General features: G+C 42.6%; 1 protein-coding gene across 1 annotated transcript in view; it reads right to left on the minus strand.

Annotated features, from left to right (window-relative positions):
- LOC308691033 (transmembrane protein 132C) overlaps positions 1–25600 on the minus strand; it is a gene marked incomplete at both ends in the record, with an annotated part of 249915 nt that overhangs the window by 177525 nt on the left and 46790 nt on the right. The window contains one exon of the mRNA XM_081365884.1: positions 990–1875. Within this exon, the coding sequence (XP_081222010.1) occupies positions 990–1875 (886 nt within the window). The remainder of the gene's footprint in view (positions 1–989; positions 1876–25600) is intronic.

Raw genomic sequence — 25600 nt, forward strand, 5'->3', positions numbered from 1 at the left:
TAAACTATTATATTTAACAAGCACATGTTGCCCTCCTACATGAGTAATATTGACTGTGTATGGATGTAAATATCCACCTAAAATATTATCAGTGATTATATGAGAGACTCGGATGTTATACCCTCTGAAACAACCTCAACGTATGCTCCTTCATCCGTTTTAATGATCCTTACGTCCTGATGGCGGAGACTAATTATTGCCTATTATAAAACTCAACAGCAGTGATAGAGAGGAGCGGAGCTGGTGGGACGTGTATGGCGGTAGTCTGGAGCTCTGCTTTATCTGCGAGCTGATGAATAAGTCTAATCTATCATATGTCTGGGAAAGCCCTGAGGCCTCCAGGATGAAAAGCTGCCAGTAAGTGAGCGAGCAGCAGTGTGTTTATGTGTGAACTGTGACTTTAAAGTTCACCAAACTGCATGCATGTGTATTGTTAGCATTGATTTATGGGAGTTCTATGAGTGTAAATATTTGCTCTGACTGCTTGATTCCGATTAAATAGCAATTAAAAAAAAAAAAAATTGATAGCCACAATTCTTGCAAACCATCCTGAAATGAATCCAGCGGCCAACAAAAAAACGTTTTGTGACAATGCGATCAACATGAAGCTGCAATGGAGCCATGCACACAATCACTCACATCATCTCAGCTGCAATGGAAAAACATAGTCTACTCTCATACTCTCTATCAACAACACAGAACTAGACAGAAAAAGCAAAGATTACTTTAACTGCATATAAAATTTATAGGGATGCGCAATATAGATATACCATATTAGTTATCAGCCAATATTCAAAAATATTTAATTTATCCATATCGGTCGATACTGGATATTAACCAATAGTGGAAATGCATGCTCATTTCCTTTAATTTGAAATTAGATTACCTTTCCAGTCATTTGAAATTGAGAAATTTTTTACACCCCTACTGAGAACATGAGCACAAGACATGCAAACTTTATACAGGCGTGTGCATGTATTTTGTCCTACCTCAGCGTGAACTGCTCAGTGGTGGCAGCAGAATTCATTAGTACTTGAAATCCCACAGTCTGTCCCTGTTTAACTGGGATGGGGGGTGCCAGAATCTCGACATCTCCATCCAGTCTAAGTCGGCTTCTGGGCACTTTGTTGTCCCCAGAAGAGAGAGTCACCGTCCCAATCCTCTGCAAATCCCCTTCTTGCCCTACAGCTTTTCCTTGTGCCCTACCCGCTATGCACTCTTTTCCCAGGGTCTCTGGAGGAAGGATGGAGTAGTGCAACTCAACCGTGATGGGAACAGGTTCCTGTGTGCGTCTACGTGGCGGAGGAGCATTGAACCAGGTCGTAGGAATGTCAAGCTGGGATACACAGATACCCATGTTTCCCTCCAGGCGACAGGCGGTTGACACAGAACCTTCCCCTGGATCACGGATGCCAACGACACGGATACACGGGAGTAGTTCCGCAGGAGGATCCATATCCTCCCATCTGCGGCCTGCCAGGTAAAACAACACCTGTATTTGAGGGCGATCAATTCCTATCCTCCTGCTCACCAGGTGTGCTCTCACCTTCCAGCCCAGAGTGAGGTGTGTAGAGGTGTGGAATGACCGTGGAAGCGCCCCCTGGAGGAGCTCTGGTGGTACTGGCGCCTCTGCAGTGAGGTTGCCATAGCTACAGTTGACTGACAACAGGGAAGTGGAGCCAGCATCGGGCAAGTGGAGAAAGAGAGGCTCGCTGCGTGTCTGCAAGCTTCCGTTACGCATCACTTCCTGTGTGGCCTCCCGGAGAAAGAAGGATGACTCTGCACCCTGCAGTTGGCAGGACACGGGAAGGTATGTGGGCAAGGATGAGGAGAACCTGGGCACAAGATCACTACCTCCACCCCTGCTCTCACACACTGCGGAGAGAAAAAGAAAGAGATTTATCTGTATGTTTATTTAATTTCAGAGACACTTCAGATGTTTTTACAAGTCAAGTACAAAATTGCTTTCTGTTATAATTTAAAGTGTCCCCTGGTTTTTGTTTTATCTCGTTCAACAAAATAATTTATTTACAGAGAAGCAAATTAAATTAAGGCCAAGGGTCTTTGGAAAGATAATTGTATAAGTGTGTTTAGAGAGTAAGTCAATGTTCTGAATGCAACAGATGGTACAGCAAGAAAAAAAAAAAGAAAGATTGAGAGAGAAAATCATGTTATAAATATACACAAAAATATTTTTAATGTAATTTATTCTTGTGATGAAAAAGCTGAACAGCATCAAAACTAGCAATAACTATCTCAAAAATATCTGTTCAGTTGGCACAAGACCACCCAGAAACACAAGCCATTAAGCTGTAAAACTTGAGCTGAGCCACAATTAACAAATTACTCAGGAGCTGTGAAAATGACATCACAAAATGAGCCGTAAAAATTGGCAGAGCATAATGTGAACTTATTTGGTTGAGAAATGCCCATTTTTTGCTTTTTTAAACAACCTGCCTTTTCATTTAAATACACATTTTTAACACTATGCTTTACCAGTTGAAACAGGAATCATTTGTAGCCCCCTTTTGGCTCACATTCACACAATTGCTTCCAACTCCATTGGACAGGATATGCCACTGCAGTGCCTTTGTGAGTGTGTGTCTCTTTGTGAGTGTCAGGGTGTAATAGCGGTCGTGGAAATGCCTTTTTTGTGCTCAGGGACAACTTATTTGAACTCTTCTTAAAACATGACCAAAAAAGTCAACAAGTCATCACTGAAATTGAAATCTGTCATTTAGAAGACATTTGTATCCAACGCAAAAGGTCCCACAGGAGCAACTCAGGGCTAAATGCCTTGCTCAAGGGAAGAATGGCACTACAGCAGGACTGTGACCTCAGTAAAATCCCATCCCTGAACAACTGCAGGATCAGACACCAAACTGTTCAGCTGCAAGACCACAAATTTACTTGATTACTGCTATGCAGGCACTCCAGACCAATGAGATGCAATCCTAGTAGCCAGACCTTTGAGTTGCAGCATAAAGTCTGAAAGGTCAGAAAGTTTGTACTACTCTAGTACACACTTAATTAGTAACTCAAATACACAAAGACATTTGGTAAGTACACTGGAAAACAAAAATAATAATCTGTTATTATTAATAGGCAGCTGTGGTTGCCGTAACTTTACTGTAAAATAAGGTAGAAACATTTTGGGTTGTACGCATTGAACTTAAATTTACAGTAAAAAAAAAAACCAACAACACATATTTAAACTTATATTTCATTAAAAGTAGGGTAGGCAATTTCAGTTAGGCTAGCAATCGCAAGCTAGCTTTGCAAGCATAAGATCCCACCCTCTCTTCAGGGCATCTCCCTCTCCAACGTCGCCATGCAGGTAGGACATTGTATCATTGCATTTGGACCATTTGAAACAATTTTTTGGTCCTGAGACATCCATAGAAGATATATACATGTTTTAATATCTAGACCACTTCTATTATTGATTGCTATCAGAATGTGAAGAGAGTTTCAACCAGTATAACAAAAACTGTTTATAAAAAAAGGCCTACTCTACCTTTAACTGATATAATGTTGATATACTAACCTACTGACTAGGACTAAAATCTGTTTCGTACCTTTATAATACACTGACAACCACCAAAAAACAAGTATCTTTCCCACAAGCTGCGGTAAATACTAATATATAGAAGGTGCACAGTGTCATGCACACAAATGCAAAACACCATCATGGTAACATAACATTAAAAGAATGCAATAAACATTAATTTCACAACATAAGATATAACAAAACCCAAATGTACATTCTGAGAAGAAAGAAAAAAACTAAGAATAAACAAAGTTATTTGAAAAAAAAAAAAATGTGAAGAGTCACAGAGAATTCTGGAAATGTCAATTTATGAGTTTCATTGTAAATTATAAGCTGATGTGTGATTTTTCACTTCCAAAAACTGTAAATTTAACAGCATTTTGAAATGGTCTGTTAAGATGTATAACAGTTTCTCCATACGCAGTAAATGAACTGAACCATTAACCAATTAATAGTTTGTTACCTTACCATTTTTACTGCATTTTACCTTTAAAATTGCGATTGTGTTTTACAGTATATTGTGACAATATATTGTGCACACAATATCAACCCAATAACTATCTTTTAAACTTTCTTTCCTGGCTAATTAAAATCTGTGTACCATAACTCCCACAAGTTGCATAACTGTCATGCAATCTGATTTTTTAGAAAAAGCATTTAGGCAACAGTTGGAAGCTCCACCACATCTGTGCTCACTCATGCTTAATTAAAGCATAGAATCAATAATTCACCTTTCTCTAAGGGTTTTTTTCTTCACCTCTATCATTGTAAAATCCCTGTTCGTATTTACATGTTCGCATTTTCCGCTAAGTCTCTGATGGAGCTTATCAGATCACTCTGCCAATCAAATGTAAGACAGTCTGCCAAGCAGACGGAGTGTGCCAAATGCTTCAATGAATCAGGCCCTAAATTTAAAGTTCTTTCCTGTTATAATTTTAGATCTGTACTGATAGAGCCAGTATGAGACAACATTTTGCTCTAACAGACAAGCACATGCCATGTGCCACATTTGCAGCATAAAAGCAGCTAAAGATGATTAAATGCAAGACCAAGGACAATTTAATATGCAAATAAATGCAAAAAAATACCAATTTCCGAAAACTTGATAAATCTGAGAACGGAGCGCAAAACAATATAACGTTTTACACAGCAAGAGTTTCGACCACAGCTCATTATACAATACAATTATGTAATACACAATCTTTCTTATTCTTGTATTTCTTGTTTGTTTGTTTTCTCTCTTATTTTTGAGATTCAAGTATAAAAGATGTCATGCTGATTCAAAGAGTCTCATTTGCATGTTTTGAAACAGTGACTGAATGGAGACCAACAGAAACTCAAGCAGCTGTCTGGACTAGAACCAGAGGTTTATTGTGTTCCTTTATCTCTCTCACTCTCTCTCTCTTTCTCCTCAGGTAGAGGGAGTGAAGCATTGAAAAGGTGTGAAAATATAATGAAGATTTGGTATGGCACTGCGTCTCACAACAAGAGTTTAAACACATAATAATCCCTTCAGAGAGAGATACACCTTCAGTGATTCATTTCAAATCAACACTGAGACAAAACACACGCAAGGCCTTGTGGACCCAGTGTCTTGAGGAAGAAGAGAGGATGGTGTCAGGAAAGAGAAAGAATGAACGATACAACAAAGGAATGGGTTTAAAACAAACTAACGAAGAAAATAAGATTCGGTCATCCATAACTGTAACCATGATTCTTGCTTTTTAAAAGAAACTGCGGGACAAGTCAAAGCTATTTTCTGTGGTAGTTTACATTACGTCTTAAATAAAGATTCTATTTTATTGAAACCTGAACATTCCTTTAATGTTGTTTATGAGTCTCTCATCAGGAAATTACAGATGAATAAAGTCTTCTTTCTCACCACAAGCGATCATGACATAATTCGCAGAGCCCCAGAGGACTAACACAAAAAAAAAGAAAGAATTAAAAAGTACAATGTTTTGTGGCGGCCCTGGGGAGCTGCGATACGGAGGTTGCACGCTATAAAGCACGTAGCTTCGGCAGATGGAGGCAGCGTCGTCCCAAAAACAGCATCTCTCTGTGTCACAAGTCCGTTCTTTATGGCGCTCTCAGGGCTACAAAGAGGATCATAATTCTAAGCCCAAACACCTCCGCTCTGATTTGTTTCAGCCGCTGGTCCCAAGGCTGACGACACCCCACACATTTCTAACCTTTCACTTTCACTCTCTTTTTCCCAGGCCACTTTTCAAATGTCAAACATTTCTCACAACGCTGAAGATTTCATTGCGGCAAGCGAGACGGCATCACCCAAAGCTTCAACTCATATATACAGCGTGAAGAGTTCAAAATCTTTCCCTTGGGTTATTGGAATTGTATTTCTGCCCATTTATATCTGCCAATTTAACCTCCAATCAATTTCATTATGGCAGATAAAGTGACACGCGATAAATCCTATGGTATCTCTTCCATTTTTATCCCAGGTTTTATCCCAATCATGGAAAGTGAAATACTTGACATCTCTTAGTCTCTCCTAGCCAGACGTTGGCATATTTGTTCATATTGCAGTTTGTTCTGGTCAAGAATAGGTTACAGGAAAAGACCCAACAAACATTTAAAGTAACCAACCACAGTTTGTTTTGTTTTACATGTTGTTTTGGAGTGGATTTAACTGAAATAGACTATACCTCAATAACCTACAAGTGTGAAAAAAATACAGTTTTACAGGGAAAAAAGTGTAAAGATGTGCTCAGAATTTCTGTTTAGAAAGTACTGATTATTTCACAGATATTACTCAAAACAAAGTAGAATATATACTGTAAGTTGTGCCTGTGTGGAGACCTATCTATTTCAAAGATTTGATATATCTAATCTAATCTAATCTAATGATTTCTAAAGAATCATGTGACATTCAAGACTGAAGTAACACTGGCAGCGTTAACTAGACTGGTGGTGCGAAAATATATTTAAACTTCTGTTTGCGCTACGCAAAGAGAAGTGCACACTTCGCTCACGTGATCAGCTCCGTGTCTCAGTTCACAGTGAATGAATGCAGTGAACGCTATCTGTGCATGTGCTGAGTTTAGCGTACATTTGGAAACGCAGTTACGCATTATTTTTACATTTGCATAGTTGATGATTATAGCTTTTCACTGGATTTGTAATGAGATATATTTGCAATTGTAAAACTTATTTTCCGCCAAAATAATAGCTCGACTGCAGTTTCTGTCAAAATAAAAGCTTACAGGTTTATCCCTTTCAAGTATAGAAATTAGGACAAAACCAATTATGAAAGTTTCATTTATTTTTCAGTGCATTTGTTTTACAATATATGGCTATTACTGACATAGGAATAATATTATAAGAACATTAAAAAATATATAACTTTTGAATGGTAGTACACCTATATTGTTCCAAAACAGTTACTTATAAGGTTCCATTTCAGTTCGTTTTTATTCAGAGTCTGCAAGCTACAAACAAAGCCTGCTGTGAGATGAAAGTTGCTAGGCACTCCATCCTGTCCACTTTATTCTAGCCCCTTCATTGGCCCTACAATAATTTATATGCTGTAGGCTGAAGCAAACGACTTCTAAAAACTAAACACCATTCCAAAGATCCTGGATGAGACCAGAGATGGCACAAGAACACACAGCTGTATTCAGGGACCTCAGGGCATTCAAATAAAGACTGAAGAACCCAAGTACGTGTGTGTGGATATTATTCGGGCAGGAATGGAGTTGACGGATCATATGGTATTTTACGCCTGGATAAAAGAATTCTCCTCTGGCGTTTGTCCTCTGGCCCCTCATGGCAAGAGCAGCTGCTTCATTCTGCTTCCAAAAACCGTGACCTTGTAGCAAGTTTACAAATTTTCTCAAACTTTCTGACCCTTGCTATCTCACTCACACACGCTCAAAGCCGATCTTACTCTGTATCAAATTCAGACACACCCACGTTCACTATGACATCACAGAGTAAGTCGGGAGGGCAAAAAAAAAAGAATGATTTATAGCCCTTTCAAGACATCATTTGGAATACACTCCTTCAAACACACACTAACTGAAATGCACAACCCTGCAGGAAGCTCTTCGGGTTAATCGGCTTCCTGTCTCCGACTAAGCACTAAAACTATTCGCCACATGGATGCCCCAATAAACTTTGACCTTTGGCACAAACAGCAAACGATCCATCACCAAACTTCTCTCCAATTTTGTCTCTATCTAATCCTGTCTTTCCTCGTTCCAACTTTTGTCATATTTTCACTACCTGGTGCATATGTGCTTGTATATAACTCTCTATATATATATATATATTATGTAAATCGAGCGTAGCGTCAGTTCTGGCAGTTCACGTTAGTCAAGCTCGCATCAGCTGACTCTCAGCTGATCCACGTCTACCTATAGGAATACAACGCCTATCACAGCATCCGTAAAGGGCTAAACAAGCTCCTTCAGTATTATCAACAGCTATTGCATTTCTCAGGAGCTAATTACCCTCCTCCATCCCCAGCTCCTCCTCTCATCCAGTCAGGATTGGCATTCTGATTCCCCCTTGAATCAGACTAAATTCTCGAATTATGCTGTACATTCAAATATTGAATTAATGATATCTGCAATACATTCATGTTGGTTCTGTTCTGTTTACCCTAAAGGGGGGTTATTGCTTCTCTCCCTGCTCTCATCCATGCTAGGCTGCATGGATGCGCAGGGAGTTCTTGCCCAGAACAGAACCATACCGCCAATCCAAACTGTATGCTATTTGTCAATTGTATTTGACGATAGTGGTTCTGACAGAAATACATATAGAAAGTGAGAGAGAAAGCAATACTTCATAAATTGAAGGAAGTAATCAAATGTAAAATAACATTAGATAGTTTTAAAAATTTAATTCAAATGCATCCTTACAATTAAAGTTACAGGAGTTATAAGGTCAAGAGCAGTAAATTATTTTCTCTGTATTTTGTTGTTTGGTTAACATTAATGACATAGACAGCAGCCGGTTTATTAGGTTTCTGTAACTTTAAGAGCTAATGCACAGATCCAATATAATGATTCACATGTGTTTTCTTTCTCAACTGTTTACATTGACTTGAGACACAACTGACTTTGTTTACAAGGATACTCACAAAGGAGGACATTTAAAAAAATGTGTGTGTGTATTAGATGGTTTAAGTGCAATAAGCTGTGAAAAATTTTTTTTCATTTGGTCCTCACAAGCTGTTTGAGAGGCGGAAGCCATTTGCACATTTTGAGAGAGAGAGAGAGACAGAAAGGGCGAGAGAAAGAGGGAAGACACGGTAGCGCTGAATCACTCATTCTGTTTGTGAAATAACAGTCTTACAAAAAAGTTTTCAAATTACTGATTTGATCTGATAATCTGTGTGAATTAATTTAATCATTCAACCAACATGGTACAGAATAAAAGTTTGCTGGAATTTCACGCATTTTCCTCAAGCATTTTCCATTTCTTTTTTTTTACAATCTTACCAACCCCAATCTTTTGAATGGAAGATATGTATTTGTATGGACAAAAAAAAAAAATAAACCTGGTACATGGGCAACCTTTGATAACAATTTGCAAAAAATAAAAGAAAAACATCTTTTTAAAACAAAGATGTTGTATGCCACCTTTGAGAGGTGAAAGACACTGGACTGACTGGTCAGTTTGGCATGGGTACCATGGCAACAAAACTAGAATCCTGGGGATATGAACACTGTAGTTAGACATGACAAAGCCAAACTGCCACACTCCCTTCGGGTGTCCAAACCGACCGTATGTAAATTAGACCTATGAGAACAAAGAAAACAGATCCAATTAAAGACAAGAGGGAAGAAAGGGTAGGAAACAAAGGGGAAAAAATATCATTATAGCACTAAATAGCATGTTGAATTCTGTGTGTGTAGCCAAGAGAGGCAGAGGTGTGTGTGAAGTGTATGCTGACTTTGATCGTCACCACCTTGCGCAAATTGATTTGGCCCTAATTGAACATTTTAAGAATCGATTAAAATGTGCTGTGCAAACACACTTAGAGAGATCCATCAGATTCTGAGCTGGCTAAAGCAGAAATTTACACTCTACCGGGACCTACAGTAGAGCCAACATTGGCACACTCCTGCCATCCGTATTGTTAGGGCTTTTAGAGAATGGTAAAGAATGAGAGTGTGCAAAATTGAGTCAGTATCATAAATAAAACAAACAACCTGATGAAGAAGTAAATTTATGTAGGCTAATCCATCATGCAAGGGTGTGGGAAAAGCTACTCACCCAAAATTAGTGAGCTGATATTAACCCCCTGAGGTCGAAAATCACGCCGGCGTGATCTGCTCGTTTTTTTTTTATATCAGTGTAAAATACTCTGTTGATTTTGATTTTACATACTTGTATTGTACAACATTCAAAACTGTTAAATGTCTTCTTTTATTTGTGTACACTCATAATAAAAATAAAACGTTGTGTTTTTCGCAAAACAAAGAAAATAAACATGATGCGCGTTCTGCCGTCTCTCTCAATGTGAAACTCATTCTGAAACGCGACAGAAAATGACCTGTAACTCAGCGAATGTTTGTCACACAGACTTGAAACGCATGTCTATACAACGCTTGGAATCTCTATTTTTAAAGTATGTAAATAATATAAAAAACAAATATTCTATTTTTAAGTAATCCATACGAAAGCAGCGGCATGTACAGTTTCTCAAACGCGTCCTCATTAAATTTAATTTGAACACGCCTACGAGCGCACGAGCGATTGACATGCAAATGATCCATGCGGAGAAACGCAGACCTGTAAACGCCCTCATCACCTCAAAACAAAGAAGCAGAGACTTCGTAACTTACTCCTTACTGTGTTTTAAAGACGCGCCTGAGCTTACATTGGATTTAGGCTACCTCAGAAGAAGAAGAACGCGATTTAAAGACAAGAAAGATTTAAGGTAAGAAATTTTTACATATTAGTTTGTTATTGTTGCATAAATGTCACATTGCAGTTGAACTGTTGCTAGATATATGGGGAATATTATAATATTTAGACCCGTGTTTACTGTTAAGCCTACTGTGTTTGTGGATATCTGGTCAAACGTAGATGGTAACCATAATGTTTTATATTTGAGCGCGATCGCGTTTGAATATAGGCTATCAGATTTTGCAGTGCGATCACGTTTGAATGTATCATTTGAAAATTTGAAAAGCAAAACGCACCAAATGGCTTCATGTTTTTACTATTACAGTATCTCATTTCATATCATCATAACGAATGGAAACATTTGAAGTAACATGATAATCAATATATTTTTCTCTAGCTTGGTTGTTACTGAAATATTTTGGAAGATTTATACTGCTATCTATTGTTATTATTATTTTACCCAGCACTGCGCATAGCCTATGCCTACAAGGCACAACAAACCTTGTGTTCATTATATTATATATTGTTGGAAACATTGTGTGTGTGTGTGTGTGTGTGTGTGTGTGTGTGTGTATTTTGTGAACTTTAAAAAGCAATTTTAACCAGAAAAATCTAATATTTATTTCCAAAATCGTGCAAGCCTTTCTCTTGATATCAGTATGTTCACTTTTTTTTCAGGGCCCAGATGCCACTGAGTCCTGCCGACTTCAACATTCACATGAGTCTCTGGAACATGAACATGGTAAAGTGAAAATCAAACACCTTGGAAATTAAAGGTATGTACAATGTTTTTAGGAATGGCACAAAGGTCTGTCTTTGAAGTATTTTTTTTTTTGGCATTTGTTGTGTATCTTTGGGTTATGTTGTGTTGTAAATAAATCCAAACAATTTAAAAGCCATTCTTTTTTAAATCTCCTCATTTACAGTTTTGTGCAAGGTTGCTCAGAATGACAGGGCTATTAGGAGCTATATTAGGATAGCTCCTAATAGGGCCGTTGGGGAGGTTCTTTGTCTTTCTCAGGTGAGAAAAACTTACATATTAATGAGGTGATCACACCTCCCGCATAAGGCTTTCTAACACAAAACACGTCGTAAAATTTTTAAATCAATATATTGTCTTCTCTGAATGAGCAGTCAGGGTGATTTTCACATAGTTTTGCAGCAAGTATTCTAGGCTACGTCATACAATTTTCAAAAGTCTTGTGAAGAAATAATCAGTATGGGTTTCATGGCCTTATTTCAGTGAGAATTTTTTTTTGTATTTTCACAAACCACGCATAAATGTCATTATCTCAAAACTACAAACTGTTACATACATGCTGTTGATATATTATTGTAGCAGAGTTTGTGCTGAATACAGTGTAATTAGACTTTAGCCATGAAAATGTCACAAGTAACAGAAATAACCAGAAATGTCAGAGCATGTCAGAACACCTCCAGGGCCCAGAAAACAGCTCAGACCTCAGAGGGTTAAAATATGTACAGGTAGTTCTGTTAGAGCTGCACAAATCTGGGTAAATTGAGAAACACGTTGTTGTTGTTGTTGTTGTTGTTGTTGTTGTTGTTGTTGTTTTGTTTCAAACAGAGATCATAATTCTCCCACGATTCTGAAAAGACAACTAAACAAAATAACATGTAATTTACTTACCTAAAAAGCAATTGATAATGGTTGACTATAAAAGTTTTGATTATTATAAATATAACAGTAATTATCATTGATTCATATTATTATTAGTAGTAGTAGTAGTAGTAGTAGTAGTAGTATTACTATTACTACTACTACTACTAATAATAATAATAATAATAATAAATATAACTGCAAGCAGCCATTACCGGGGCCAAGCAGAATAAGACGACTAGACATGCCAACATGTCTGAAAGTGTCAGACCAACTGCAACAATGAGCAATTAAAGACATTTAAAGAGTATTTTAGGCAAAATGCCTGAAAAATCATAGAAACAATAATTAAAAATATGATTTAATGGATTATCACTTTCGACCATCAGGTGGCGCAGTTACAAAACTGATGTGATGTGGTCAGAGAGAAGTGAGAATACAAAGTTTGGTGTCAATATGTCAAGGCATTGCAGAGATAAAGCCTGAATAGTCCTATTAGCATCATGCCTCAACTTTGCTGCTGCGCTATACGAAAACGGTTTCTTCTATCGACACAACATCCATAAATTTTAGTCGGCACGGTCTGGAAATGATACGATTCGATTTTGGTGAAAATCGGACAAACGGTCTAGGAGGAGTTCGAAAAAGTAGGTTTTGACTGAAAATCAAGATGGCGGACAGGAAGTTCGGCCAAATAAGGAAAACTTGGTATTTATGTTCTCGGCTTGACCCAAGGAATCTATTAAGACCAGTGGCATTTCAATAGCCAGATTTATTCAAAAGTAATTAGCCTTTTTGGAAATTTTGTTATAACTTTTGACCACTAGGTGGCGCTGTTTTGAAATATTTTGAGTACCTTCAGGGTATGGTGTTGTTGGCACATTCTGAGTTTCGTAATATTACACCAATGCATTTGTTTAGTATAGCATTTTATTTCACAAAACTGTATTGAAGTCAATGGGAATTTCATGTTTTGTTCTATTATAGCGCCACCAAGAGGCTCAGTCCCACATTTTTTTTTTATGTGTCCTAAGAGTGAGCCCATACATATGTGTGTCAATTTTGGTGAAAATATCTCAAATCACTTCAGAGTTATAGACATTAACATGAAAAAACACGTAAAAAACGACTGACACATGACTTTGATTGGATTTTACTACCCCTTACTATCAATATTTTCGCATTTGGGCATTGGCGTTTAGCTATTGACCTATGTTTCCAAACTTCTGACGGTGGTTTCGTCTTGATCGGACTAGCGGTTTCGAAGATATCGGCAAATGTTTTTTAAGCGCTAAATCACAACGCTACATAAACCGTAAGGCGAAACCTAGCATGTTTGGTATCACTGGACTTGGCAAGGATTCAGGAGTCTAATGAGATGAGTCTCGTGAAAATTAGTCGACCACACCCAAAGTTATAAGCATTTGAAAAAAAATTCACCATTAGGTGGCGCTGTTTCGAAACTTCTCACGCTCCTTCAGGGCATCGTGCTGATGACCCATGCCAAGTTTCGTAACAATCCGTTTATGCGTTCTTAAAATACAGCATTTTAGCACATAATTCAAAATGGCTGACAGCCAAAATGGCCGATATAGTAAAATTGGATATCAGTCGACTCAGCATGTCGCCCTGAATCTAATGAGACCAATTTTATGATTTTTAGACAAACTGTTCCGAAGTTATAAGCAAAAATAGCCATTTTTCATATCTCCGGACCAGTAGGTGGCGCTGCGCCGAAACGCAGCATGTAGCCTCAGGTCATGCTTGTGACGGTGTGTACCAAGTTTGGTCTGAATCCGATAAAGCGATGCGGAGATACAGCCTTACATCTGTTTTCGCAAGCGCTACATACAATTTGTTTGTGGGTTTATCGAAAACGGTTTGACGAATCAACTTGAATTCCATAACTTTTTGTCGGCATGGTCTGTAGATGATCTGGTTCAATTTTAGTGAAAATCGGAGCAACGGCCTAGGGGGAGTTTGAAAAAGTAGGTTCTCTTACGAGAGTTCTCTCGTACTGCGTTTGAATAAACGCTGCGGGAAAAGTCTCTTTTCACGAAATACTGAAGCAAAATTATCCTTAATTTTCATATTTGTAAAACGCATTGCAGCAGTGCACAGCCATGGCGAGACGGCTCGCTCACTCATTGGCTGTTCTGCGGCAACTGCATGAGCCTATCGAGCGAGGGCTGATGCAACATCAGACCAATGAGAGCGCTTCGCGCGCTCCTCGTCACATCCCGCCGAAACGGGTGTGGCCATCCCCTATAAAAGGAGCTCGAGTAGGCTGATTCAACTGATTTTCATCTCTTCAGCGAAGCTCACGCATCGCTGGATCACGGAGAAGCAAGCGTCGTCGAGGCAAGCTTTTCAGCGGGACGAGCCCTTGAAGCCGCTGGCCTTCGCCGCCTCTACTGCCGTACCTGCTGCGCTTTCCGGCGCTTCATATCCTTTACCTGCTCTGTTCTGTGTGTGTGTGTGCAGTGTTCCCCGAACACTCACCCCTAAAAGAGCCGCGTCTTTATCAAGATGCCATCCCGTGGCTCGTGCCGAGCCCCGCTCACCGAGGGAGACCGCCACGTTATTTGCGTCTCCTGCCTGGGCGAAGATCACGCAGCGCTCGCGCTCGCTGACGGCGGCTGCCCTCACTGCGAGCTTTTGCCGATGGTGACTCTGCGGACTCGCCTGGCACATTTCTCTGAGCCTGCGCCCCCCGCCGCGGTGCCGCGCCGCAAGAAGCGCCGCTCGCAGCGGGCCCCGGAACCCACCTCTTCCCGACAAAGCTCGCCGGCTCGCCCGCCAGCTTCGCCGGCTTCCCCCGAAGCACTTCCCGATGCTCAGCGCCCGCAGTCTGCCGCCGCTTCATCTGAGGAAGTTGTTTCTGAAGCCGAGTCGGTCGATAAGGATTCCTGCTCTCTGCTAGCTTCAGGCAGTGAGGACTGGGCGAGCTCTGCGGATCTCACGCCTCCTGCCCGAAAGCCGTCGGCTAGAGCTAGCATCGAGAGGGAGCTCATGCGAGTACTCGCGTTGGCCGCGGCGAGCCTCGGCCTCGAGTGGTCTGCACCGGAACTCCCCTCGCGCACCCGGCTTGATGGTAGCTTCCTCCCTGGTGAGCGTTCTTCTCCTGTGTCTAAGCCCGCTCCGTTTCTTCCTGAGCTTCATGAAGAAGTGGCGAAGGCCTGGAACGCTCCCTTTTCTGCACGAACACGTTCGTCTGTATCCCCAGCATTTTCCTCCCTGGATAATGCTCAGGATCGAGGCTACCTCACTCTGCCGCCGGTGGAACAGGCGATAGCAGCCCACCTTTGCCCGCCCTCTGCTGGACGGCGGACTAAGCCAGTGCTGCCGTCGAAAGCCTGCCGCATGACGTCGTCGCTGCTCGCGCGGATCTTCTCCGCCGCTGGGCAGGCGGCATCGGCCCTGCACACCATGGCCACGCTTCAGGTGTTCCAAGGCGATCTCCTCCGCAAACTGGACGAGATAGGACCTGAAGCTATCTGCATCACGGACCTGAGAAGCGCGTCGGATCTTTCCCTCCGCGCTACCAAGGCTGCAGCACAAGCCATGGGACGCTGTATGGCTTCCGCTACCGTAGCCGAGAGGCATTTGTGGCTGACGCTCACGGAGATGGCTGATGCAGAGCGCAACGCGTTCCTCGACGCCCCGCTATCCTCCGCTGGCCTCTTTGGATCTTCTCTCTCCGAGTTCGTGGAGAGATTTTCCGAAGCCCAGAAAGCGTCACAGGCATTCAAGCACTTCCTGCCGAAGCGCTCCAGTTCCGCAGCGGGCCGTGAGAAACAGGCCCCTCGGAGCTCACAGCCTCAGCCTCCGGCCGCCCCCTCTCAGCGACAGCAGCGCAGCTCACGCCCTCGCTCTCGCTCTACCAGCCGCCGCCCCACTCACCGCGGGCCGCGACCAAGGGTTGTGTTGAAGCCGGAAGCCCCAAAGAAGTCCTAGCACGCCTAGGAAAGCGCAGGTGTGTAAGCCCCGTTGCGACCGGGCCCTCACCAAAGCGCACCGCTGTCTCAGTCCCAGGAATTGCGACTGCTTTAGCGTTCACAGCAGAGCACAAGCCCGCACAGCTGCCCGCTTGCCTGCACACAAAAGCCGTTTTTACGGCTACCCAGATAAATCCCGAAAAGAGTGTATTTTCTGGTGTCCCGGCCAAGGCCGATGGTGCTATAAATGTAGTGTTGATGCCCACTTCCCTGTGCCCATCCCTACACACAAGCACAGCCCTGCACACAGGGCCCGTACTCATAAGATCGACGCAGTTCGATCGCGCCACAAACATAGTCAAAGTGCCCACTTCCCAGTGCCCACAAACGCTATGTCTGGCAAGCCACAGGCTCCCTGTAAAAACGGGACCTGTGCGCGCCCGCTCTGTTCAAGCAGACAGCGCGGCCAAAGCAGTAAACGTGCCCGGTCCCCGCCCACGTTCACTTGTAGGCTGCATGAGTCCCATGAGACCTTCTCAGACCTCCCTCGTTCAGATAAACACTGTAGCGGGGTCGAGGATGAGCGTTTTGCCCGCTGTATTACGCGCGCTCCCCGCCTCAAATGTCACAGGCGTAACGCCTATGCTAGCGCGCCCCGAAGCGCCGCCGTCGCACAGCGAACAGAGCGCGCTTCGCATCCAACCCCTAGCCGGCCATGCAGACGCATGGGCCGCGCTTCCAGGGGTTTCGGACTGGGTGCTAGACATTATAAAGAAAGGCTTCTCGCTACAGTTTTGTCGGCGCCCTCCACGCTTCACAGCGCGCGTCGAAACTACGGTGAATTCAGAAGTAGCACACCTACTTCGCGCCGAAATATCAAAACTGTTGAGCAAAGGGGCGATACAACATGTATCCCAAGCTCAAAGCGAAGGGGGGCTATACAGCAGATACTTCCTAGTCCCCAAAAAGGACGGTGGTATCAGACCCATACTAGATCTAAGACGACTAAACAGAGCTTTAGTGAAACGCAGTTTCAAAATGCTCACGACCAGCAAAATCCTCGCGCACATTCGCCGAGAAGACTGGTTTATGTCGATAGATCTAAAGGACGCGTATTTCCAAATACAGATAGCGTCACGCCACAGGCGATTCTTGAGATTCGCCTTCGAGGGTCGGGCATACCAGTATACAGTCCTGCCATTCGGCTTGTCCCTGGCACCCCGTACATTTACGAAGTGCATGGACGCAGCGCTCGCCCCCCTCAGACTCAGGGGCATGCGAGTGCTGAACTATTTGGACGACTGGCTGATCATAGCTCAATCACGATCTCAGCTCGTGGAGCACAGAACCATGTTACTCGATCACCTCGAGAATCTTGGTATCACGATCAATTGGACGAAGAGCTCCCTGAACCCCAGTCAAACTATATCGTTTCTGGGTATCGTTCTGGACTCTCGTTCTATGACGGCGCGGCTGTCGCAACAGCGCGCGCTGCGCATACAGCACGCAGCGAGATCCTTCCGCTGCGGTGCGATTATCCCGCTCAAACGGTTTCAGAGGATGCTGGGCCTCATGGCCTCAGCATCATCAGTTCTCCAGCTGGGCCTGCTTCGCATGCGCCCTCTGCAGTTCTGGTTGAAAGCGCGAGTGCCACGCGGAGCGTGGGCACTCAGCCGATTGCGCCTCAAAGTCGATCAAGACTGCGCAGCAGCCCTGAGACCATGGGCGGCGGGCGATTGGTACCGTTCAGGTGTAAGCCTGGGGACTTCCTCGAGAGTGAAAGTGGTGTCTACGGACGCATCCACCTCGGGATGGGGAGCGCTGCTCGAGGGCAGGCCGTTCTTTGGCCTTTGGTCAGAACGAGAAAAGCTCCATCATATCAACTGCCTGGAAATGCTAGCAGTTCACAACGCGCTGACGCGCTTTTGTCCCCACATCAAGGACCAACACGTCGTAGTCCGCTCGGACAACACGGCCGTGGTGTCCTACATAAATCGCCAGGGCGGTCTCGGATCCAGTTCCCTTTACAGGCTGGCCGAGCGCCTCCTAATATGGGCTCAGCGCAACCTGAGCTCGCTGAGAGCGGTGCATGTGCCCGGGACACTCAACCTGGGTCCAGACAGGCTGTCCAGGAACAATGTTCCCACGGGCGAATGGTCTCTACACCCACAAACAGTCCGGCTGTTGTGGCAGAGATTCGGCAGGGCGGAGGTGGACCTATTCGCGTCCCCAGAAAACGCTCATTGCCCCGTGTTCTTTTCAAAGAACGACAGCGCGTTGTCCCACAAGTGGCCGCACTGCCCGCTATACGCGTTTCCCCCAGTCTCCCTCCTACCTCAGGTGCTGGAGCGAGTCAGGGAAGTGAAATGCCCAGTACTGCTTATAGCACCGTTCTGGGACAACCAAGCCTGGTTTCCAGTCCTGATGCAGTTAGCAGACTCCGCTCCATGGCCAGTGCCATTGAGGAGAGATCTCCTCTCGCAGGCCAGGGGCTCGATTTGGCACCCACACCCAGAGCTGTGGTCCCTTCATGCGTGGACGCTCAACGGTTACCCGTTGGCCTCACGGATGGAGTGCTGAACACCATCACTCAGGCTAGAGCGCCTTCCACCAGGCGGCTTTATGCCTCGAAGTGGTCGGTTTTCTCCAGCTGGTGTACAGCTCGGGGCCTGTCACCCCTCGATTGTGAGGTGACGGAGGTTCTCTCCTTCCTACAAGAGCTGTTGGACAAGGGCAGATCCCCTTCCACGCTCAAAGTCTATGTGGCGGCTATCGCAGCGTGCTCGACAGCAACGCCAGGCCAGTCACTGGGAAGGAACGATTTAGTCATCCGCTTCCTCAGGGGAGCTAGGAGGCTGAATCCCCCCAGACCTCCCTCAGTCCCGGTGTGGGACCTTTCTACGGTCTTGGCAGCCATGAAAGGTCCCCCCTTTGAGCCTATCCAATCTGTTAGCCTCAAACATCTGTCTTTCAAAACGGTGTTTTTGATGGCCCTCGCTTCGGTGAAGCGCATAGGCGATCTGCACGCGCTCTCTGTGAGTCCAACGTGCTTGGAGTTTGGGCCCAATGACTCCAAAGTCATACTCAAACCTAAGCACGGCTACGTGCCGAAATCCCTCAACACTCCGTTTAGGGCTCAGGTTATTTCCCTGTCTGCCCTGCCGGGATCAAACGAGGAAGGGGACTCGAGCTGTCTTTGCCCCGTTAGGGCTTTAAGAGCTTATGTGTCCCGCTCCGCTGCCTTCAGACAGACGGAGCAGCTCTTTGTCTCGTTCAGTGGACGTTCCAAGGGAACGGCTGTTTCGAAACAGAGCCTGTCCAGGTGGGTGGTTGACGCCATAACAATGGCTTATACTACCAAGGGCCTTCAGTGCCCGTTGGGCATTAGAGCGCATTCCACAAGAGGCGTTGCCTCATCGTGGGCCTGGTCTAGCGGGATTTCCTTACAGGAAATATGTACGGCGGCGGGCTGGGCCTCGCCGTCTACATTCATAAGGTTCTACAACCTAGAAGTTCCCGCCTTGCAGGCCAGGTTGTTTTCGGTTTAGCCGTATCAGCTGTCTACCACGACACTGATTTCGCAGGCGCACAACGCCACCGAAGACTTCACCGCACTTGCAAGCCAAGTATTTTCGGTGTATTCGAGTCAGCTGTCTAAACACGGCACTGATATCGCAGACGCACAGCGCCGCCGAAGTTTTCGGGCAGAATTGTGTAAGACCCATGTTCTTCCCACATTAGCCAGGCTCCCTCCTGCCTATGTGATGTTATATCGCGTCTAGAACGCACCTATTTGGGCGAAAGTGTGTAAGTCCCACATTTCCCACATCAGCCAGGCTCTCCCTGCCTATGTGACGTTGTATCGCGCTTAAGGGCGCATCCATTTGGGCGAAATTACGTAAGACCCACATCTCCCACATCAGCCAGGTTTTTCCCCTGCCTATGTGGCGCTGTTTTGCGCCTAAGGGCGCATATATCTGGGCAAATTTGCGTAAGACCCACATTTCCCACATTAGCCAGGCCTTCCCCTGCCTATGTGATGGTATATCGCGTCTTAGGACGCAGCTATCTGAGGGTGGTTGTCCCCCCCCCCCTCCAGACTCTCCGAGTCTACCGGGTGATTATGCACTGTATACCTGGACTAGCTTCCAGTGGTCGGTGTTTTCTCATCCCAGCACGCACGGCGTCTTACAAGTGGTTCCCGCAGCGTTTATTCAAACGCAGTACGAGAGAACTCTCGTAAGAGAACGTACTCGGTTACTAACGTAACCTCGGTTCTCTCTAGAAGAGGGAACGAGTACTGCGTTCCCTGCCGTGCGCGCGGTTCGCTCTGGTTCGCTTCGGCGATGAAAACCAGTTGAATCAGCCTACTCGAGCTCCTTTTATAGGGGATGGCCACACCCGTTTCGGCGGGATGTGACGAGGAGCGCGCGAAGCGCTCTCATTGGTCTGATGTTGCATCAGCCCTCGCTCGATAGGCTCATGCAGTTGCCGCAGAACAGCCAATGAGTGAGCGAGCCGTCTCGCCATGGCTGTGCACTGCTGCAATGCGTTTTACAAATATGAAAATTAAGGATAATTTTGCTTCAGTATTTCGTGAAAAGAGACTTTTCCCGCAGCGTTTATTCAAACGCAGTACTCGTTCCCTCTTCTAGAGAGAACCGAGGTTACGTTAGTAACCGAGTACGTTTTTCGTAAAATTCAAAATGGCAGAAAAATTTTCATGACGTGCATACGTGCAATCGAATCGGCTTGAGCTAGGGAATAAAAGGACAAAATAACCTGCCAACCTGCCTCCACACCTTCGGTGCTTGGCTCCTAATAATAATAGATATTCGTAAGTTTAGTATTCACAGTGCCATGATGTCCCAAAAAATCCATTACAGCCATTCCACTACAAAACGTATGCCCCCGCCACTACCTTCATGCCACATGCTCTAAAAACTTAGTGCTTCCGGATGAATACAGACATCGAAAAGATATTTTCTACCTGTGTTATCAAAGTAAAAAACATTTTTTTAGTACATATACATTTACATTCTGAGGCTAACAGTTGAAAAATGTAATCTAACTTTACTAACTCTCATGATACAGGAATTGAAAAGGCCTCAAACAGCGAAAGAGAGAGAAAGTGTAAGAAAAAGTGTGAGCAATTTGCTTGAGGATCTATAACACTGCTCTCTCTTGGGTGTATCAGGCTGTGCACATGTAAGTCTGAAACCCCATTCCCACCGAAGGTGCGAAAAAGCAATTTAAAATGGCCACCGCCCACTGATGTGGGATGGTACCACCATGGTGGCGCTTAACCAAAACACACAGCCGGGGTGATACAGACGAGCAAAATATACTAGACAGCGCTACACCACCAGCTGCCTAGTGTGCCAATGAAATTCCCTAATTCTACTAAAAAATACATTAACATGTGAAAAACCTTTCCTCTGCTTCCCTCGACTGTCCCAAACACACATACACTTCCTCCGTCACATAAAACACTTTATGGCTTTGGTAATTGCCATGTTTCGCCAGATGTTACTGTACATTGTATAAGTACAAGTATATGTACAAGTATAAATATTGTATGTGGTGTGAATGGAAACAAAATTCAAACATTAATATTAATATAATATTATAATATTTTAATGATATTAGAATATATACAGTCGTGCCCAGAATTAATCATACCCCTGGTAAATATGATAAAAAATGGCTGTAAAAAATAAATCTGCATCGTTTATCCTTTTGATCTTTCATTAAAAAAATTGGCAAAATCCTAACCTTTCATTTAAGTAAAAGAATTGAAAGTGGGGGGGAAATCACATTATAAAATAAACTTTTTTCTCCAAAACACGTTGGCCACAATTATTCATACCCTTTTATTAAATACCTTTTTGCAATCTCCTTTTGCCAAGATAACTGCTCTGAGTCTTCTCCTATAATGCCTGATGAGTTTGGAGAACACCCGACAAGAGATCAGAGAACATTCCTCCATACAGAATCTCTCCAGATCCTTCAGATTCCCAGATCCATGTTGGTGCTTCTCTTCAGTTCACTCCACTCATCAGGTCAGGGAACTGGGACGGTCATGGCAGAAGCTTCATTTTGTGCTCCCTAAACATTGGTGTTGATTTTGATGTTTTTTTTTGGATCGTTGTCCTGATGGAAGATCCAACCACGGCCCATTATAAGATTTCTAGCAGAGGCTGTCAGGTTTAGATTTTTTATCTGTTGATATTTGATAGAATCCACAATGCCATGTATCTGAATAAGAAGTCCAGGACCTCCAGCAGAAGAATAGGCCCACAACATTAAAGATCCAATGATATATTAAATTGTACACATGGGGTACTTTTTATCCTTGTGTGCACCAAACCCATCTAGCGTTTGCTGCCTCAAAGCTATTTTTTTGTTTTATCTGACCACAGAACCCTGTGCCGTCTGAAGTTCCAGTCGTGTCTGACCACTGAATATGCTGGAGTTTGTTTTTGGATGAGCGAGGAGCATTTTTCTTGAAAACCTCCCAAACAACATGTGGGGATGTAGGGGTTGTTTGATTTTTTTTTTTATAGACTTTCTGACCCCAAGACTCAACTTATCTGTGCAATTCTCCATCTGTGATTATTGAAGAGTCTTTGGCCACTCAAACTTTCATCCTCACTGTCCATTTAGACACTATAGACACCTCTTCCTGGCAGATTCGTAACATCTTTAGTTGATTATAACTTCTTAATTATTGCCCTGATGGTCAAAATGGGGATTTTAAATTATTTAGCTATTTTCTTACAGCCACTCTCTATTTTGTGATGCTCAACAATCTTTTGCCGCACATCAGAACTATATTCTTCGGTTTTACTTATTGTGATGGATGATTAAGGGAATTTGGCCTTTGTGTTTCCTTATTTAAACTCCTGTGAAATAAAAAGTCATAGCTGGACAATTTCATGTTCCTTGTCACCCTGGTGTGCTAAAAAAGGTAAATATTAATGGGAATATACTTCAGAGATATTTTATTCATAAAAATTTCTAGGGGTATGAATAATTGTGGCCAACATGTTTTGGAGAAAAACATTTATTTTATAATGTGATTTCCCCCCCATTTTCAATTCTTTTACTTCAATAAATGGTTAGATTTTTGCCAATTTTTTTAATGAAAGATCAAAAGGATAAACAATGCAGATTTATTTTTTACAGCCATTTTTGATCATATTTACCAGGGGTATGATTAATTCTGGGCACGACTGTATATATTTTTTGTCATTCAATTTAAATACTTCTAATGATGTCAATAGCATCTGGAAAGTGTTTCCTTCTAATTACACTGTACAAAAGTTTAGGGCCGGTAAGATTTTTTTAATATTTTTCTTATGCTCAGAAAGGCTGCATTTATTTGATCAAAAATATAGTAAAACAGTAATGTGAAATATTATTTCAATTTAAAATAACTTTTCTATTTTAATATATTTCAAAAAGTAATTTATTATTCCTGTGATCAAATCTGAATTTTCATCATCCTTACTCCAGTCTTCAGTGTCACATGAACCTTCAGAAATACTTCTAATAGGCTAATTTGGTGCTCAAGAAACATTTCTTATTAATATCAAAGTTGTGGAAAGCTTGAAAAAAAATGTATTCGATAGGCTAAATAAAAAGTTTAAAACAACAGAATTTATTTTAAATAGATTTTTTTTTAACAATGTATAAGTCTTTATGCTCACTTTTGATGAATTTAATGAATCCTCCCTGAATAAATAATTTCTTTCAAAACAAAAAATCTTACCCAAACCTTGCAATGCTAGTTTAGTTAATTGCAATTAATAATTAAATTCTCTCTGTGATCCAACAGATCCCACTAATGTAGAACCACTGCTTTACATTTTTTTTACCAATGCCCTTTTACATGTACACAAAAGTACATGTACAAGTACATGTAAACAAAAAGTGACAAATTATTCAAATTTTATACAATGATGCAACAAAGTATCAAATTCACTCTCTTTGCATCAAAACAACAGTACAGAGGGTGTGTGTCAGCGTGATAGTTGACGTCCCAGTCATAAAGCCAGAGGCAGTTGATTCATAAGTGATCATAACAGACATCTAAATCAAGCAGCTTTGGGCTTTCTTTGTCCTTTAGCAGATCAGCGAAGTGAGAGAGACAATGAGAGAGAATGATATGCTGCCAGTATATTTAGTGTTGTTATAATCTTTACAGTAATTACATGAGACAGTATAATCTTGCCATAATGAATATGATTAAAATGTACAGCGCTCTATAAGCTCAACACAGACTGCCAACACTGGGCTGTCACTGTTGAGCCAATGAAGGCCATTAAAGTCCTCCAGACTGCAAAAAATGCACAAGCATGTCCAATCACTCCTGTATAACACTCGATTTAGAGGGAAGCCTCTTAGTGTTCTCACAACAGTTTTCCTGACTCATTACAGATCATGAAAGCAGCTGACACAGACACAAGGGGGTTCTCCTTATAACTGTACTCTGTTGCTTCAAAATCTACACACTGTAGCAGTCACATACTGCCAAAAAGCAGGTGAAAGGGAGGTTAGACACTCCAGAGGAATGAATCATCTCAAATGCACCTCGAATTAGTGGTTCCTGTATTTTTTATCAAATAAATGTAACCCGGTGAGCATAGGAGACTAGGCCTGGGACGGTTACCGCATTAACGCAATGTTTAAACGTGACGCCTACCGTGGGTCTGAGCTTGTCACAGTCATCACCGCAAAAAAAACATTGGCCAGCACATGTGTGCACGTTGTGTCTAATGACATGGATTCATTGATTCTAATTACATGGATTATGTCAAATGACATTGTGTCTTACATGGATTCAAGGTTTTCTAAACAAAACTTATCATCAAAAGATGGAGCAAATCTGACCTTTCGCGAGTTGGGGAGCGCAATAGTATAGCCTATTGGTTATGTTGTATCCCCAGAATTCCGATTGGCGCACAGGGGACAAAAATAAATAAATAGCTTAAATAAAACACATATCAGCAAACCTGACCTTAGCAGGTCTTCTCTACGAAATGCACAATTAATTCACCGTCCCAGCCCTATGGGAGACTTCTTTCAAAAAGATCTTACCGACACCAAACGTTTTCAATGGTAGTGCACATGGATCCTTTTGTTTTCACATATCAAGGGGGGAAAATTTTTCTGTTCCTAGTGAGCTGTTTATATGCTGTACTTTAAGGTATCGCAAACTTGGCTCCAAAGGTAAGAAACTGAACTGCTGCCTCCTAAAACACCTAATGTTGGCCAATTTTTAGTTGACCAAGTTTTGGTCATTAAAACATTATTTTTCCCAATATGTGTGTAAATATTATGCTATAGCACATTTAACTCAGCAACGTACTTTGAGCTGAGTCTTAAGCACTTTCTGTGTGCCGTGCTGAGTTGCTGTCTGTGAAGAACACTTCAAATTGGTCACTTAAGAGCCTCACTTGAATTAGAATGTAAGTAGCAGGCAGCTCAACAAGTTTAGAAAAGAGCTAATGTGATCCCAAAAATGTTGCTGAAATATTATACAATAAGGTATGATATGGGGAATTTTGTTGCCATTTTATTCTTTATTATTTATGGGGGCTTTTCTATAAA

The sequence above is a fragment of the Scardinius erythrophthalmus genome (assembly GCF_964197995.2).
Source record: "Scardinius erythrophthalmus genome assembly, chromosome: 5".
Taxonomy (NCBI): domain Eukaryota; kingdom Metazoa; phylum Chordata; class Actinopteri; order Cypriniformes; family Leuciscidae; genus Scardinius; species Scardinius erythrophthalmus.